General features: G+C 42.0%; 1 protein-coding gene across 3 annotated transcripts in view; it reads left to right on the top strand.

Moving 5' to 3' along the window:
* Positions 1 to 15,504, top strand: part of BMPR2 (bone morphogenetic protein receptor type 2) — a 188,987-nt gene that overhangs the window by 83,682 nt on the left and 89,801 nt on the right. The window contains exon 2 of one of the 3 annotated variants that reach the window (XM_050969570.1): positions 11,164 to 11,545. The exons of the other annotated variants lie outside the window; for them this stretch is intronic. Within the exon in view, the coding sequence (XP_050825527.1) occupies positions 11,539 to 11,545 (7 nt within the window). The 5' untranslated portion in view covers positions 11,164 to 11,538. The remainder of the gene's footprint in view (positions 1 to 11,163; positions 11,546 to 15,504) is intronic. 3 annotated transcript variants of the gene reach the window in all.

Here is a 15,504-nt window from a genome sequence, read left to right as displayed (position 1 = left end):
GCAAATTACATCCAAAATGTGTCAAACTTTAATTGTGAAACTAAATTCAATGAAATTCAACACTATAAATGTAACTTTTTATGGTATATAAAGATTGGAGCCATATCATCAACTCATTATATTTTTTGTAACTACTATCTGTTTTATGACAGGTTTCAGAGTAGCAGGCGTGTTAGTCTGTATCTGCAAAAAACAGGAGTACTTGTGGCACTTTAGAGACTAACACATTTATTTGTAGCCCGCGAAAGCTTATGCTCAAATAAATTTGTTAATCTCTAAGGTGCCACAAGTACTCCTGTTGTTTTTATCTGTTTTATGTTTCATTTTTTGCTTTAAAAGAAATCAGAGTGGAATAAAAAATATTCATAACTTTTCCCCTGATATCTCTCCTAAGAGTTGACTGCAGTTTGAACCCAAGCTGCTTCACTCTTCGCAGTCCTAGGATTAATAAATCTATTGTTTTAAAAACTATAGCTTTTTTTAGTGACTATAACATAAAGCAAGAGTAATGATGGAGGAAATGAAGAATTGCTTAGAAATACGACAGTCATTCCCCGTAAAGTAAGTTTCCAAGACCATGGGAGATCAGGCAATAAGAGACTTATTTATTCCAGCCTAAAAAACTTCACAGTAAAACATCTAGGCTAGGTTCTTACAAAAATGAACTTCAGACTATTTTGTTAATTCTTGAAAAACACTGATGGTTTTTATTACATACATACATACATATGAAGGGGTTGGATTTTTTAACAAATATGATATTATTTGAAGAAGCAAGTATGGGAGATTTTAAAAACAGTTTTAAAATTAATTTAATGCTTTTTTTGCTACATGCTAACTTGCAATTTTCCAGGAGGTTTCACAAAGGTTTATTTGAAAGGTCTTGGCGGGTATAAGCCAGAAACATCAGAAGATCTCTTGACTTCTGCCTTTGATCGGCCAATCATGTCAGCCTCTGTGGCATCCTGTTAAATTTTCAAACAAGCACTTCCATGCTTTCTCCTATGCTGCTGCTCATGATTGGAAGGCGCTTCCCCTAACTTTGTCTGTACAAAATGCAAGCTGGTCTCCATATTGGAAGAGAAGGTTCGAGGTCTGGAGCAACAAGTATCGACCCTGCGTTGCATAGAAAAAGAGAAAATGAAGATTTCCTGGACAGACGTCAGGATAGGCTTCTACGAGCACAACGTTCTGAAGAATCAGAGCAGGCTGCGCAGAGGGGACAGAGGGAGAGTGAAGAAATTTGGCAGCATGTGACCTCCAGAAGAAGAAAGAGGGACATCCCTCCAGCAATGGAGATACAAGTAAGCAACTATTTTCATATTCTCTCCACAGGTACTAATGCAGAGTGTGGACTATGTGATACATCTGAGGGAAGGGAGCAGAAGGAGACTCCACCAATTGGAAGGCATAAGATGCACTGTCCTAGAGATTGGGGGTTCCACGACCACTGCTCCCAAGAGAAGGAGGTGGATGGTGGTGGTCGGGGACTCCCTCCTCAGGGGGACTGAGTCGTCTATCTGCCTCCCTGACTGAGAAAACCGAGGGGTCTGCTGCTTGCCAGGATCTAGGATTCACGATGTGACGGAGAGACTGCTGAGACTTATCAAGCTCTCGGATCGCTATCCCTTCGTGCTTCTCCACGTGGGCACCAACAGTACTGTCAAGAATGACCTTGAGCGGATCACTGCAGACTACGTGGCTCTGGGAAGAAGGATAAAGGAGTTTGAGGCGCAAGTGGTGTTCTCGTCTATCCTCCCTGTGCAGGGAAAAGGCCTGGGTAGAGACCATCGAATTGTAGAAGTCAACGAATGGCTATGCAGGTGGTGTCAGAGAGAAGGCGTTGGATTCTTTGACTATGGGATAGCGTTCCAAGAAGGAGTGCTGGGCAGAGATGGGCTCCACCTAACGAAGAGAGGGAAGAGCATCTTTGCAAGCAAGCTGGTTAACCTAGTGAGGAGGGCTTTAAACTAGGCTCACCAGGGGAAGGAGGTCAAAGCCCTGAAGTAAGTGGGGAAATGGGATACTGAGAGGAAGCACGAGCAGGAGAGTGCAAGAGGGGAGGACTCTTGTCTCAGACTGAGAAAGCGGGACAATCAGTGAGTTATCTTAAGTGCCTGTATACAAATGCAAGAAGCCTGGGACACAAGCAGGGAGAACTGGAAGTCCTGGCACAGTCAAGGAACTATGCTGTTATTGGAATAACAGAGACTTGGTGGGATAACTCACATGACTGGAGTGCTGTCATAGATGGATATAAACTGTTCAGGAAGGACCAGCAGGGCAGAAAAGGTGGGGGAGTTGCATTGTATGTAAGAGAGGAGTATGACTACTCAGAGCTCCGGTATGAAACTGCAGAAAAACCTGAGAGTCTCTGGCTTAAGTTTAGAAGTGTGAGCAACAAGGGTGATGTCGTGGTGGGAGTCTGGTGTAGACCACCAGACCAGGGCGATGAGGTGGATGAGGCTTTGTTCGGGCAACTAGCAGAAGTTACTAGATCACTGGCCCTGGTTTTCATGGGAGACTTTAATCACCCTGATACCTGCTGGGAGAGCAATACAGCGGTGCACAGACAATCCAGGAAGTTTTTGGAAAGTGTAGGGGACAATTTCTTGGTGCAAGTGCTGGAGGAACCAACTGGATGCAGAACTCTTCTAGACCTGCTGCTCACAAGCCAGGAAGAATTAGTAGGGGAAGCAAAAGTGGATGGGAACCTGGGAGGCAGTGACATGAGATAGTCGAGTTCAGGATCCTGACACAAGGAAGAAAGGAGAGCAGCAGAATATGGACCCTGGACTTCAGAAAAGCAGACTGTGACTCCCTGAGGGAAGTGATGGGCAGGATCCCCTGGGAGAATAACATGAGGAGGAAAGGAGTCCAGGAGAGCTGGCTGTATTTTAAAGAATATTTATTGAGGTTGCAGAAAAAAACCATCCTGATGTGTAGAAAGAATAGTAAATATGGCAGGCGACCAGTTTAGCTTATCAGTGAAATCCTTGCTGATCTTAAACGCAAAAAAGAAGCTCACAGGAAGTGGAAGATTGGTCAAATGACCAGGGAGGAGTATAAAAATATTGCTCAGCATGCAGGAGTGAAATCAGGAAGGCCAAATCACACTTGGAGTTGCAGCTAGCAAGAGATGTTAAGAGTAGCAAGAAGGGTTTCTTCAGGTATGTTAGCAACGAGAAGAAAGTCAAGGAAAGTGTGGGCCTCTTACTAAATGAGAGAGGCAACCTAGTGATAGAGGATATAGAAAAAGCTAATGTATTCAATGCTTTTTTTGCCTCTGTCTTCACAAACAAGGTCAGCTCCTAGACTACTGCATGGGGCAGCACAACTTGGGGAGGAGATGACCAGCCCTCTGTGGAGAAAGAAGTGGTTCAGGACTATTTAGAAAAACTGGACAAGCCCAAGGGTGCTAAAGGAGTTGGCGGATGTGATTGCAGAGCCATTATCTTTGAAAACTCATGGTGATTGGGAGAGGTCCCAGATGACTGGAAAAAGGCTAATGTAGTGCCCATCTTTAAAACAGGGAAGGAGGAGGATCCGGGGAACTACAGGCCAGTCAGCCTCATCTCAGTTCCTGGAAAAACCATGAAGCAAGTTCTCAAGAAATCAATTCTGAATCACTTGAAGGAGAGGAAAGTGATCAGAAACAGTCAGCATGGATTCACCAACAGCAAGCCTGACTAACCTAATTGCCTTCTATGAGGAGATAACTGGGTCTGTGGATGAGGGGAAAGCAGTGGACGTGTTATTCCTTGACTTCAGCAAAGCTTTTGATATGATCTCCCACAGTATTCTTGCCCGCAAGTTGTTGTAGTATGGGCTGGAAGAATGGACTTTAAGGTGGATAGAAACCTGGCTAGATCATCGAGCTCAACAGGCAGTGATCAATGGCTCCATGTCTAGTTGGCAGCAGGTTTCAAGCGGAGTGCCCGAAGGGTCGATCCTGGGGCCGGTTTTGTTCAATATTTTCATTAATGATCTGGAGGATGGCGTGGACTGCACCCTCAGCAAGTTTGCAGATGATCCTAAACTTGGAGGAGTGGTAGATATGCTGGAGGGTAGGGATAGGATACAGAGGGACCTAGACAAACTAGAGGATTGGGCCAAAAGAAACCTGATGAGGTTCAACAAGGACAAGTGCAGAGTCCTGCACTTAGGATGGAAGAATCCCATTCGCTGTTACAGACTAGGGACCGAATGGCTAGGAAGCAGTTCTGCAGAAAAGGACCTAGGGGTTAGAGTGGACAAGAAGCTGGATATGAGTAAACAGTGTGCCCTTGTTGCCAAGAAGGCTAACGGCATTTTGGGCTGTATAAGTAAGGGCATTACCAGCAGATTGAGGGAAGTGATCATGCCCCTCTGTTCAACATTGGTGAGGCCTCATCTGGAGTACTGTGTCCAGTTTTGAGCCCCACACTAGAATTTTTTGTGGAAAAATTGGAAAGAGTCCAGTGGAGGGCAACAAAAATGATTAGGGGGCTGGAGCACATGACTTATGGGGACAGGCTGAGGGAACTGGGATTTTTTCATCTGCAGAAGAGAAGAATGAGGGGGGATTTGATAGGTGCTTTCAGCTACCTGAAAGGGGGTTCCAAAGGGGATGGATCTAGACTGTTCTCAGTGGTACCAGATGACAGAACAAGGAGTAATGGTCTCAAGTTGCAGTGGGGGAGGTTTAGGTTGGATATTAGGAAAAACTTTTCACTAGGAGGGTGGTGAAGCACTGGAAAGGGTTACTTAGGGAGGTGGTGGAATCTCCTTCCTTAGAGGTTTTTAAGGTCAGGCTTGACAGAGCCCTGGCTGGGATGATTTAGTTGGGACTTGGTCCTGCTTTGAGCAGGGGTTGGACTAGATGACCTCCTGAGGTCCCTTCCAACCCTGATAGTCTATGATTCTATGACTATCCACAAACTACCTCCATTATCCTCTTTTTACAGTCCCTCCTTAAAACTCTTCTTTGCTGTGATGCCTACAATAAACTTGACAAAAGTTAGACTGCTGGTGTGCTGATATAAGTGCTTATCATGCTGACCAATGTGATCTTATTGTTTCCTTGTACTCCCCTGTCTGTCTGTCTGACAATGTAAACTCTCTGGGGCAGGGACTGTCTTTTTATTCTGTTAGTGCCTAGTGTGATCCACGATTGAGGCTGTTAGCTGCTTCTGTAATACAAATAATGCTGATAAAAAGAACTGTTCGGCATTGAGCAATTTTGAAAATTTGCCCCTGATTTAGATACTGTATATGGTAGCTGAGCCATTTTGAAGATGTGGCTCCAATTTTGAGCACTTTAGAATCGGAGACATTGAAATACATATTCAAAATGCTAAGCATTGAAGTAGGGATGTCAGAATAGGATGTCAAAATGCAGTAGGTCAGCGGTTCTCAAACGTTAGTAACCCCAGGACCCCCATTTTGATTTAAAAATTTTTTGCAGACCCCCAGGCACCCCACTCAGCCCCAGACTCCACCCCCACTCCAGCCCTTCCCCTAAGGCCCCAACCCGGCCCCACCTCTTCCTGCCCTCACTCCACTCCTGCTCCTCTTCTTCCCTGCCTCTTTCTGCCCCCCTCCCATGAGTGTGCCCTGTCCCTGCTCCTCCCCCTCCCTCCCAGCACCTGCTGCACAACTGGGAACCAAGGGAACTCCCAGGGGGCTCGTTGGCCCTGCTGCTCAATCCTCCCTCTCCCTCCCTCAACTCGTACTCCTCCCTCCTAGTGCCTCCTGCACACTGGAGAACAGCTGTTCAGCAGCATGCAACAGGCACTGAGAGGGAGGGGGAGGAATTGTTCAGCAGTGCCAGCAGTCTCGTCCATGCTTCTCCCCCTCCCTTTCAATGCCTCCTGCTTGCTGCTGAACAGCTGTTCACCAGTGTGCAGGAGGCACTGAGAGGGAGGAGCTGATCAGCAGGGCCAGCAGACCCCCTGGAGTACTGTCGCAGACCCCAGTTTGAGAAATGCTGCAGTAGGTTATTGAAAGTGACATTGTTTCTTATAAAGTTAATTGGAGTACTGAAAAGCTTTTCTAAATTCACATAGCTGGCTCAGCTAGTGTTCCAGTGTACCCAACAACCATCTTACCAATTGTCACCCACAGTAATGGCTTCAGGCTGGAAACCTCTCCTGAGGATCATAGGGGGTCTGCAGGAGATGGGCTTTCCACTTTCAGAGCTCTGTAGAAACCGAGGTTTACAATAAATTCTACAGATTGGCAGCCATAGTATCAGGGGAACTCTTTCAAGATCTGTGGAAGTGCTGGTGAAGTGGGAGGATTAAGGATTTAAAGCTGTGTTTAAAGTTACTGCATTCCTACTGCACATCTTCAACCTCTCTCCTGCTGTTCCTGCAAGCTGGTGGAGTTCTTAAGTTATACAGGGCTTTGCCCTCACCTCACGCTGGGTTGGATGGGCATGAAGAAAGCCATGCAAAGGTAAAATACTTCATGGACCTCCAGAGGTAGCAGTGTCCTGAAGTGGTCTGTGGTTCTAGGAGCTCCTCAGACACTCTGTCATGTAGACTTAAAGCACACAACCTTAAAAAAAATCCATGAGAGAGCCTTCTGACTCACCCTGTAACTGTATTCAGTGTATTCTTTTTTTCCTTCCATCCCTCTGCCTGGCCTATTCTTTCCAAGAGTGTCCATTCTAGTTATGATCAACTAAAGTTTTCAGGTTTTGGGAGCAGGCATGATGTACGTGTGTGGATTGCAATTATATATTCTTCAGATATAAAAAATGCTATGTAAACAGTTAGGGCTGCCAAGGCACAATGCTGTAAAACTCAAAACCATAAAAATACAGGAAATACAGTTTAAAGCCATGTCCCTTCATAAATCACCTTATCCTTTATGAACACCCACAGACACTCACAAACAATACTTCAACAATTTTACCAGCGGTAAAAATCTGAAGTTGAACTAAACTCTAAGATTATTACAGAAGACAAGGGTATTAGTCCGGAGTTAATAGTGTTCAGTTATGCTTTTTTCTCCATTAATTTATTAATATTAGATACATACCTTAAATGAGTGTAGTTAAACACAGTATGTGATTGGAAACGTCTACAAATATTGTATTTTATGGCTTTACCATTTAAATTTTATTTTAATTTACAGTTACTTTCCAGTAATTGAGTTCTCTTTCGCTCCAGGGAATAATTTTGATACAGGCCATTAGAGGCCTCTGCACAGGGCGTAGACTCTTGGATTGGCAACCTCTTACAAAGGGATGGTGTAGCTTATGCCAAGGCATTTCCATGCAGGAAATGTTAGCTGGACCCTGTATGACTATGGAACTTGTAGTTGTACAGTGTATAAATTGGAACTTTCTTATAATTTGGGGAAAGCTAAAGATACTGTATTATAAGATTAAGCAAATAGCTGCTGAAATAGGATTATAAAAAAAGTGAAAATCCGTTTTGTATTGTTAACACTTTCCCTCCCCTGGCGCTTTAATCTGTTGCTGTAAACCATTTAACTATTTTTCTTTGTCAGTGAATGTTGGTGTGAGGGAACGTCAGTCATGCACAGTTACAGTGAGATGATCTTGTGTTTAATGTGTGAGAAGGGGTTTTTCACTCCTGGTAAACCTGATATAGTTAGAAATTATATATTGAATAGAATGATAACTTACCTACCATATCTGTTTGTTACACACTTGTCCTTTTATTTTGCACTGTAATAATGTAATGTTAAAATCAGTAGATGTGTATTATAAAAGAAACAAAGGAGGAAGAAGGAAATCCATAGAAGTAGATTAGTTCTTACTTTCTATACCAATGTCTTAGTTTAGTCACAGCTGAATGTTTTTAAATAAAAGTCAAATCTTCTTGTAAATACTGAATCATTAGACTATGTTTGGAAAACTTTTATTGCAGTCTCACAATACAGCCTCTTTAGAAATAATTACTGTACAAATTTCCATCATCTTTCTTGTTGCAAAAAGTGATAGAAATCAGATATGGAAAAAAAATTAGGTCAGCTGGTCTAGTCCTCTGCCAGTGAAGGATTGTTTTTTATGGTATACTACTTTCCAAAGCCCCGGACAATGGCTTTGCCAGAGGGTGACTGACCTTTTAAGAGGTATGAGGTCCCACCCCTCTGTGACACAGTCAGCCTTCCTCCTGAGGTGGGGAAAATTAGTGTAGCCACATAACAGGAAAGTTATGTGGTTAAATCAGCTCATGTTTGGCAATAAGAGAACACTACAGATAGGTAAAGTGGGGGAGAGGAGGCCAGCCTACTTTGCCTGTTTATCTAGGGGGAAGGGACAGAGTTGAGAGGGGACAGCTTGGAGAAGCTGAGTGAAGGTCACAGCTGGTTGGAGTTATCCCACACAGATCCCAGAAGGAGGGACTCCTTACCTAAAGAGGGAAACCTAGGCAAGTTGGCAACCCAGACCCCCTAGAAGAAGGGTTGTGGGACTCCTGACTCAAGGAGCAGAAATATACCTGAAGTATCACAAACAGATCCCAGAAAGAAAACTATGGGATCTCTGAATCAAAGGCAAGAAGGGTTGGATTTGAGGGATGAAGGAACAGTGTGATATGTTGTAAGAAGCTCAGTAAATGAGACCCCATCTAGGAGTATCTTACTTTAAGTATTCTGGTCTGGGAGTGAGATTTTACAAGAGCCAGATGAGGGAGCTAAAGGCCGTACATCTGCAGGGCTGCATTATGCTCCAAGGGGGTGCCCTGAAATGGCCCTCTGGCTCAAGTTTATGTAAAATGACATGAGAAGAATTATGTACCAGAAATACCTTTTTCAGATTTATCTCTGTTAATAAAACGCAAGTTAAATTTTTTTGAAATGTTTATTTGGTTTCATTATAAGAAAATGAGATTGGGGGTAAAAATTTTGAGACCCCCAATTTCAAAGGTGATTTAGGCACTTAGCCTACATCTCGTTGACTTGTAGTGAGACTTAGACTTCTAAGTGCATATGTCATTTTTGGAAAAAATGGGACCTAGGCTTCTAAGTCACTTAGGCACTTCTGAAAATATTACCCTTGCTATCAGTCCTACATGAATGCACCACTATACTAAAATATGTGCCATGTGGACATGAAAAATCTGGTGTTACAGCGTGATTTCTTCCCAACCCCCTTTTGAATATCAAGACCAATCTGAACTTTTATTTTATTTTTTTTAAATGGTTATAACCCTTTTTGCTGTGAACATATTTTTTAAAATGTAAACTGTTAATTAGTGTTATAGTCTCATGGTTATCTTTCTTAAAGATCCTGTGGCATAGGCGCTGACTCCATGGGTGCTCCAGGGCTGGAGCACCCACAGGGAAAAAATGATGGGTGCTGAGCACTCTTTTTTTGGTTTTGTTCTTGTTTTTGCGGACCGCGTAAAGTTGAAATCGCGCATGTTAAATGCGCCTAAGATGCGACAGACTTGTACTTCTGATTCTCACCAATGTGAGAGGAGAATCAGGTTCTGTAGGTGCTAACGTTCACCAGACTGGACACACATTTCTCCTGTAGCTATGGTTTTAAGCATCTCCCCTATCAAAACCTCTCCCTCTCCCAGCGCCTCCTGCCTGCTGCAATCAGCTGTTTTGCCGTGTGCAGGGAGCCCTTGGGGGTGGGAGGGGGGAGGAGCAAGAATGCATTGTGCTCAAGGGAGGGGTGAAGTGGTGGCGGGCCTGGGTGTGGAACCTTGGGGGAAAGGGTGGAGTGGGAAAGTTGGCACCTATGTTGTTACAGCTGCTGAGGGCTGGCCTTCTGTGAAACCCATACACAGTTCACTTGATTTTTAAGAGGTCACCCCAAACCAGTTCACAGCTGTGGGTGGTGCCACACGAGTTGTCACTGGTGGCAGCATGGTTGCTTCAAAAGTTCTCTTCCAGTCAGCTCCTGCATTTCAATACCTGAAAAAGCCTCTGGCCTTGGAGTGGTGGAAAGTGTGGAGGAGTGAGAGGAAACCTGGTATACCAGACTAGCCACAGGACTGAGGTCGAGGGACACACATGCATTCTGATCATTGCATGAATGCTGACATACTCTGTAGCCTGAGGGAAGCCATTTAACCTTTTGTTAGTTTCTCTGTCTAGAAGAAAAAGAAATAACCCCCGTCTCACAGGGATAATGTAGTGATTAAAGTGTGTAAAGTTCCATGTGTACCTGATTCCCCTCTAACAATTCTATGAAGTTACAGGTCTATCTCATCGCAGTCGGCGTGTAAAGCGAAAATCACATGTAGTCAAAATTACATTGAGTGTAATGGTGGGCGGAATCACCCGCACTACAGAAACAGTATTTAAATTTATTTTTCTCTTTTTTTGGTTTTGTTCTTGTTTTTGCGGACCGCGTAAAGCTGAAATCGCACATGTTAAATGCGCCTAAGATGCGACAGACCTGTACTTCTGATTCTCACCAATGTGAGAGGAGAATCAGGTTCACCAGACTGGACACACATTTCTCCTATAACTATGGTTTTAAGCTCTGTTTAGCTGCTTTTTTGCAGAATTGTTGGTAACTATGCATGGACCCTAGTGCAAGTAGCTGACTTCCATTTCTACATTAGGACCCAAGAACTTCTCTTCTTCCACTCTGTTTTTAATATAAAAATGATCAGTTAAGTTTGGGAGGGAGATAGGCAAAAAGAATTTCAAAACACTCAATACCCCCCCACATCAGATCCTTATGCTGGCCTTGTGGATAGCAGTATGCACACAGAGGACAGGAACTGATAGAATTTGAGAGAGAAAGTTAGACCTTGTCTAGACAGTGTGTGACAATCTGTGGTGTAAATCTACAGCACACTAGCGTGCCACACACTAGCTGTCCATATGGACCCTGCTGCCTCCACTAGAAGTCCTGTTTCAAAGCAAAGTAGATTAAAGTGCACTAAGGAACTTTAATGTGCAGTAGCAGGGCCCATAGGGACAGTTTGTATGTGGCACACTAGTGTGCTGTGGATTTATACCCCAGCTGGCTGTGCACTAACTAGTCATCTAGATAAGCCCTAGGTGGTGATAGACTCTCACCCCTCCCTCCCAGTCCAACCAAAGATACCAAGGCTAGATTCAATGTAGTATAAAACAACTACAAAAACATTGGCTATAGACTAAAGGAAAAAGAGCATTTTATTTTACTTTAGTTTAAGTGCATATCTGAGTCTGTTCTTATGCTATGTGCTCGTAACTCAGGGCTGGCCATGGTGTTCTCCCTGTTGAGGCAGAAAAGGTTTCCAGGCCCCTGCCAGAAACCCTCCTTCACCCAGCAGCTGAGAAACGAAATTTAAGAACAGCCGCATGGAAAAGAAGTGAGATGCCCCTCTGGAAGTGGACAGTAACCACCCTTCTACCTGCCTCTAAAAACATCTCTGACAAAACTCCTGCTGCTGTTCATTGATTGTGCAATGCAGGAGCATAGTGCGAAGAGGCTTGATCATCTATCAGCCCTGGAATTAGGAAAAAGAAGAGATCCTGAACACAACATTCCAAGGACATTGTGTACCCAGAGTTGACATACAAAAAGGATAGCAAAAGCCAGCCAAACAACCTACCTCTATAAACCAGCTGATGAAAGGTAAGTTAAATAGCAATGTTGCATTGAAAATAGTAGGACAAGTTAAAATATATAAGTAGGTTACTGTTGGTTCAGAACTGGTGAATAAGGCCACATATAGCTAAGAAAATGAAATATTCAAGGCTTTTACAGCTTTGGAGGCCAGCTGTATTATTTATTTAATTCAGACCTACATTTGCCTTAAATTGGTAATATAGAGTCCTAAATTATGAATTTTCTCTTTAAAATCTGGTAAATTAAGTATTATTGGAGTAGTTAGTGTTACAAATTTTAAAACAGTTGTCACCACTATATTCTAATACCATGGATTTACAGTGGACTGAACAGACCACACACAAATGTGTTCATAAGATGAACACTGAAATAGAACGGAAGAAGTTTGAAAAAGGAAATAAACAGGCTTCTGTGTCAAATCAACAACAAACATTTTAAGTTGTGTAGGGAAAAAAAAGGTAAAATGGAAGCAGTGGTGTTAAGGAAAAAAAAAGATACCAAAAAATTGGGGTAGTAAGATGATGCCAAAGTTACCAATTTGAATTTGGGAATCACAGAAAGTACAGACAAAAATAATTTTTTTAATTTAATAACAAATACATGTTATGTTCTATGGGAAAATTTGGGTTGGCTGGCTCATCAGGAGATGTCGACTACAATTTGTAAGCTGCTAACACAATAACTTTGTGTAGAAATCCAGTCACTCTGTGTGCCTCGAGTGTTGTTTCAGTGTGACCACTCTAACTTGAGCTAGGCTAACTTTTGAGAGACATTAACTCAAATGTATGTAGATAACTTTAGTTAATTCTGTAGTGAAGACGTAGCCAAAGATATAACAAGTTTTTACTTTCTGACAAATCCATATTGCACCATTTTGCTGTTCTTCACCTGAAAGTCGTTGCCCATTGATACTTCAGTAAGCAACTGAGATACCAGTGCACAGAAATCTTGTTTTCCAAAAAGGCTAGCATTTCTATCAGTGCTGATAATGCAGTCTGCACACTGCGCTGCCTTAGGGAGGGGTAGAACACAGACTTCTAACTAATCACTTTTTTAAAGATGGGTATGAGAATGTGAAGGACTAAAACATATCCAGATTCAGAAAACAACAGAGGAATATATCTTCTAGTGTTCGATGCTATTTTAATTCAGCAGCATCTTGTAATGAAGTTAAATGATTTAAAGCTGTCTGCATTCTCAGTCGCTTCATCATTTTGAAATTGAGATCGGTACTGCCAATCATTGCAGTTTTGGCACTGGTTTGAATTCACAAGATGGCTTTGTGTAATTGCCAAATATTTGAAACTGCTACTTTGCAAAGTGAAAGCAGAATAAATCCAAATAACTTTCATTATTATAAATGTGTAGTATTTGGGGCATGAACTAATGTGAACGAAATATTCCCAGTGACTTTCATATTAAATATGAACTCTCACATTTCTGGTATACTGCAGTATGCAAGCCATATTAAAATATAAATCAGAACTCAAACAACTTTCACGTTTGTTTCTCCCCTTGTGTTAAAAGGCAGGAAAGGTTTATAATTTCTAAACACTTTCTTCTCCACTACTCTGACCCTTTGGAGTCTCCTGTTTATTTGATCTGTTTAACTCCAATTCTCTTTCACAGTAGGCTTCTTAGGGCTTGTCATCACTACTGGCTAAATTGGCGCTGTTGTGATTGATGCAGCAGGTCTAGAGAAGACATAAGTCGATGGCAGAACGCTCTCCCTTCAACTTCAGTACTCCACCTCCCCGAGAGGCACAAGCTATATCGACGGGACAGCATCTCCCATCGACATAGGGTAGAGTAGACACCACTGTAAGCCGAACTAAGCTACCTCAAGTTAAGTTACATAGCTTATGTAACTTAACTAGTGTAACTTAGATTGACTTACCTTGTTAGTGTACACCAGCCTTATACAGTTGATTGTTTTTCTGGTAAAGCAGGGTTAGCTTCCTTTGGAATCCTTCTGCAGTGCTCCTAAAACTGCCAAGTGCTATCCTCCTGGAAACTGGACTAAAGGTGAGGATGAAAAATTTCTAATTTTTGGACTCTTTCCCATGCTTCATATCACATTGTGCTATTAATGGCATCCTGCTAGGCAAGGTTTTGCGTCGATTTAAAGTGCAGCAACATTTAAGATCACCAGTAATTTAAGGCTTTTCACCACAAATCAATATTTCAGATAGTCTTTGTCTAAAATATTATTTCTTTGCTGGAGACAATACTTTTTCAGGGAAGATTAGCCTGTAATAAGAATCCTGATGAATTTACATTTGGTGCTAACACAATGGAACCTACAAGCATGTGTGTGAGGAAACAAGTGGTTACTAAAATGCATTATTTTTTGTTGAGCAATAAAATACAATGTACAAAATAAAATACAACACAGGATTCTAAGTGGTGATTCTTGAAATTTTGTTTTGTACATCAAATGTCAAAATAATATCAACAGTTTAATGAATAAACTTAGTTGTGTACTAGTATGTATTACTTTAGTCACATGTGCTCCTTTAACAACTAGTGGTATAAAGATTCATACTGCTACCTGGTGCTTCCAATGCGGTAAAAGTGTCTTTATGCTGTTCCCAGAACAGATTCATGCCTTAACTGCACAAGAGCACCCAAAAATAGCATATGCCCTGCAAAGGGGGACAACTTTTACCATTCTGGCCTTTCTAATTTAAAATCTTGTTAATTAAAGAGGCAAGTCATTTTGGACCAAAATTTTAATCTGCTTTCAAATTGTTGAAATCTAGTGGGGATTCCAAGAGAGAGAGGTAGTGGGAATTATATAGAGGTAGAGAGACTATTTTTGGAGAGCTCCTATCACAAACATCCATATCTTCTTCCTTTGCTATTCTGCATGTTCTTCCCCTACCTCCTTCTACCTGTCCCATTATAAATATAACTACACCACTACCTCAATATAACGCCACCCGATATAACATGAATTTGGATATAAAGCAGTGTTATACTTTGATACACCCCTACTTTGATATAACGCTGTCCTTGGGAGCCAAAAAATCTTATCGCGTTATAAGTGAAACTGTGTTATATTGAACTTGCTTTGATCCACCGGAGTGTGCAGCCTTGCCCCCCTGGAACGCTGCTTTACTGTGTTATATCTGAATTCGTGTTATATAGGGTGGCGTTGTATCGAGACAGCGGTGTATTACCACAGTGCAAATAAAAATATTTAAACTTCTGAGTAGAAAGCAAACATAAGAGCCTTTCAATCATTTAAACCACTCAAGCAGTTTTTCTGGATTTACACCGTGTAAATTAGCCTCTTCCTTAAACTAGCTACAATGAATTTTTATAAGGAAACAAAGTCTGGGTGGTTTCATTGTCAGTAAAGGCTAATTATTAAAAATTGTAGCAGCAACTTTGGAACTTTTTTCACATGTGATCCTAGCTGTATTCAACTACCACGTGCAACTCATTTTAAAGTCTGCAGGGTTTCCCTAGGAGAAGATGATAAAAACATGATTTCTTCCCCTTCCCTCTTGAAAATAATACATTTCAGTGTTTCTGTGATAATTCTCAGATTTTACTTTTCAACAAGGAAATTAGCTTCAGTTTGGGAATGACAGTATTGTACCATCTTTTCATACATTTGTTTCCTTGGCTAGTCGCATGTCTCAGAGCAGAGAATACAGGACAGCTGAGTATTCCAGGCGTGAAGCATCTGTTCCTGTGAATAAAACTACTGCATGTGACTGGCAAGTACTTCTCATTGCAGCATATGCTAGTCTATAATATAGGACCTTTTTGTCCTAAGCAACGTAACTGACTATCCTCATTTGAAAAGAAAAGGATATATATGAAATACTAGATAGCCAACTGAATTTTCAGGCTCATACTACTCTTTGGAATATTCACATTATAGTAAATTCCACTTTAAGTGTGATGTGTCCCTTGTAGAACTCTAATTAGGGACTTGTAGTGTAGCTGAAGAC

This window comes from Gopherus flavomarginatus, chromosome 10, assembly GCF_025201925.1.
Source record: "Gopherus flavomarginatus isolate rGopFla2 chromosome 10, rGopFla2.mat.asm, whole genome shotgun sequence".
Taxonomy (NCBI): domain Eukaryota; kingdom Metazoa; phylum Chordata; order Testudines; family Testudinidae; genus Gopherus; species Gopherus flavomarginatus.
This window is presented reverse-complemented; position numbering and strand designations above follow the sequence as displayed.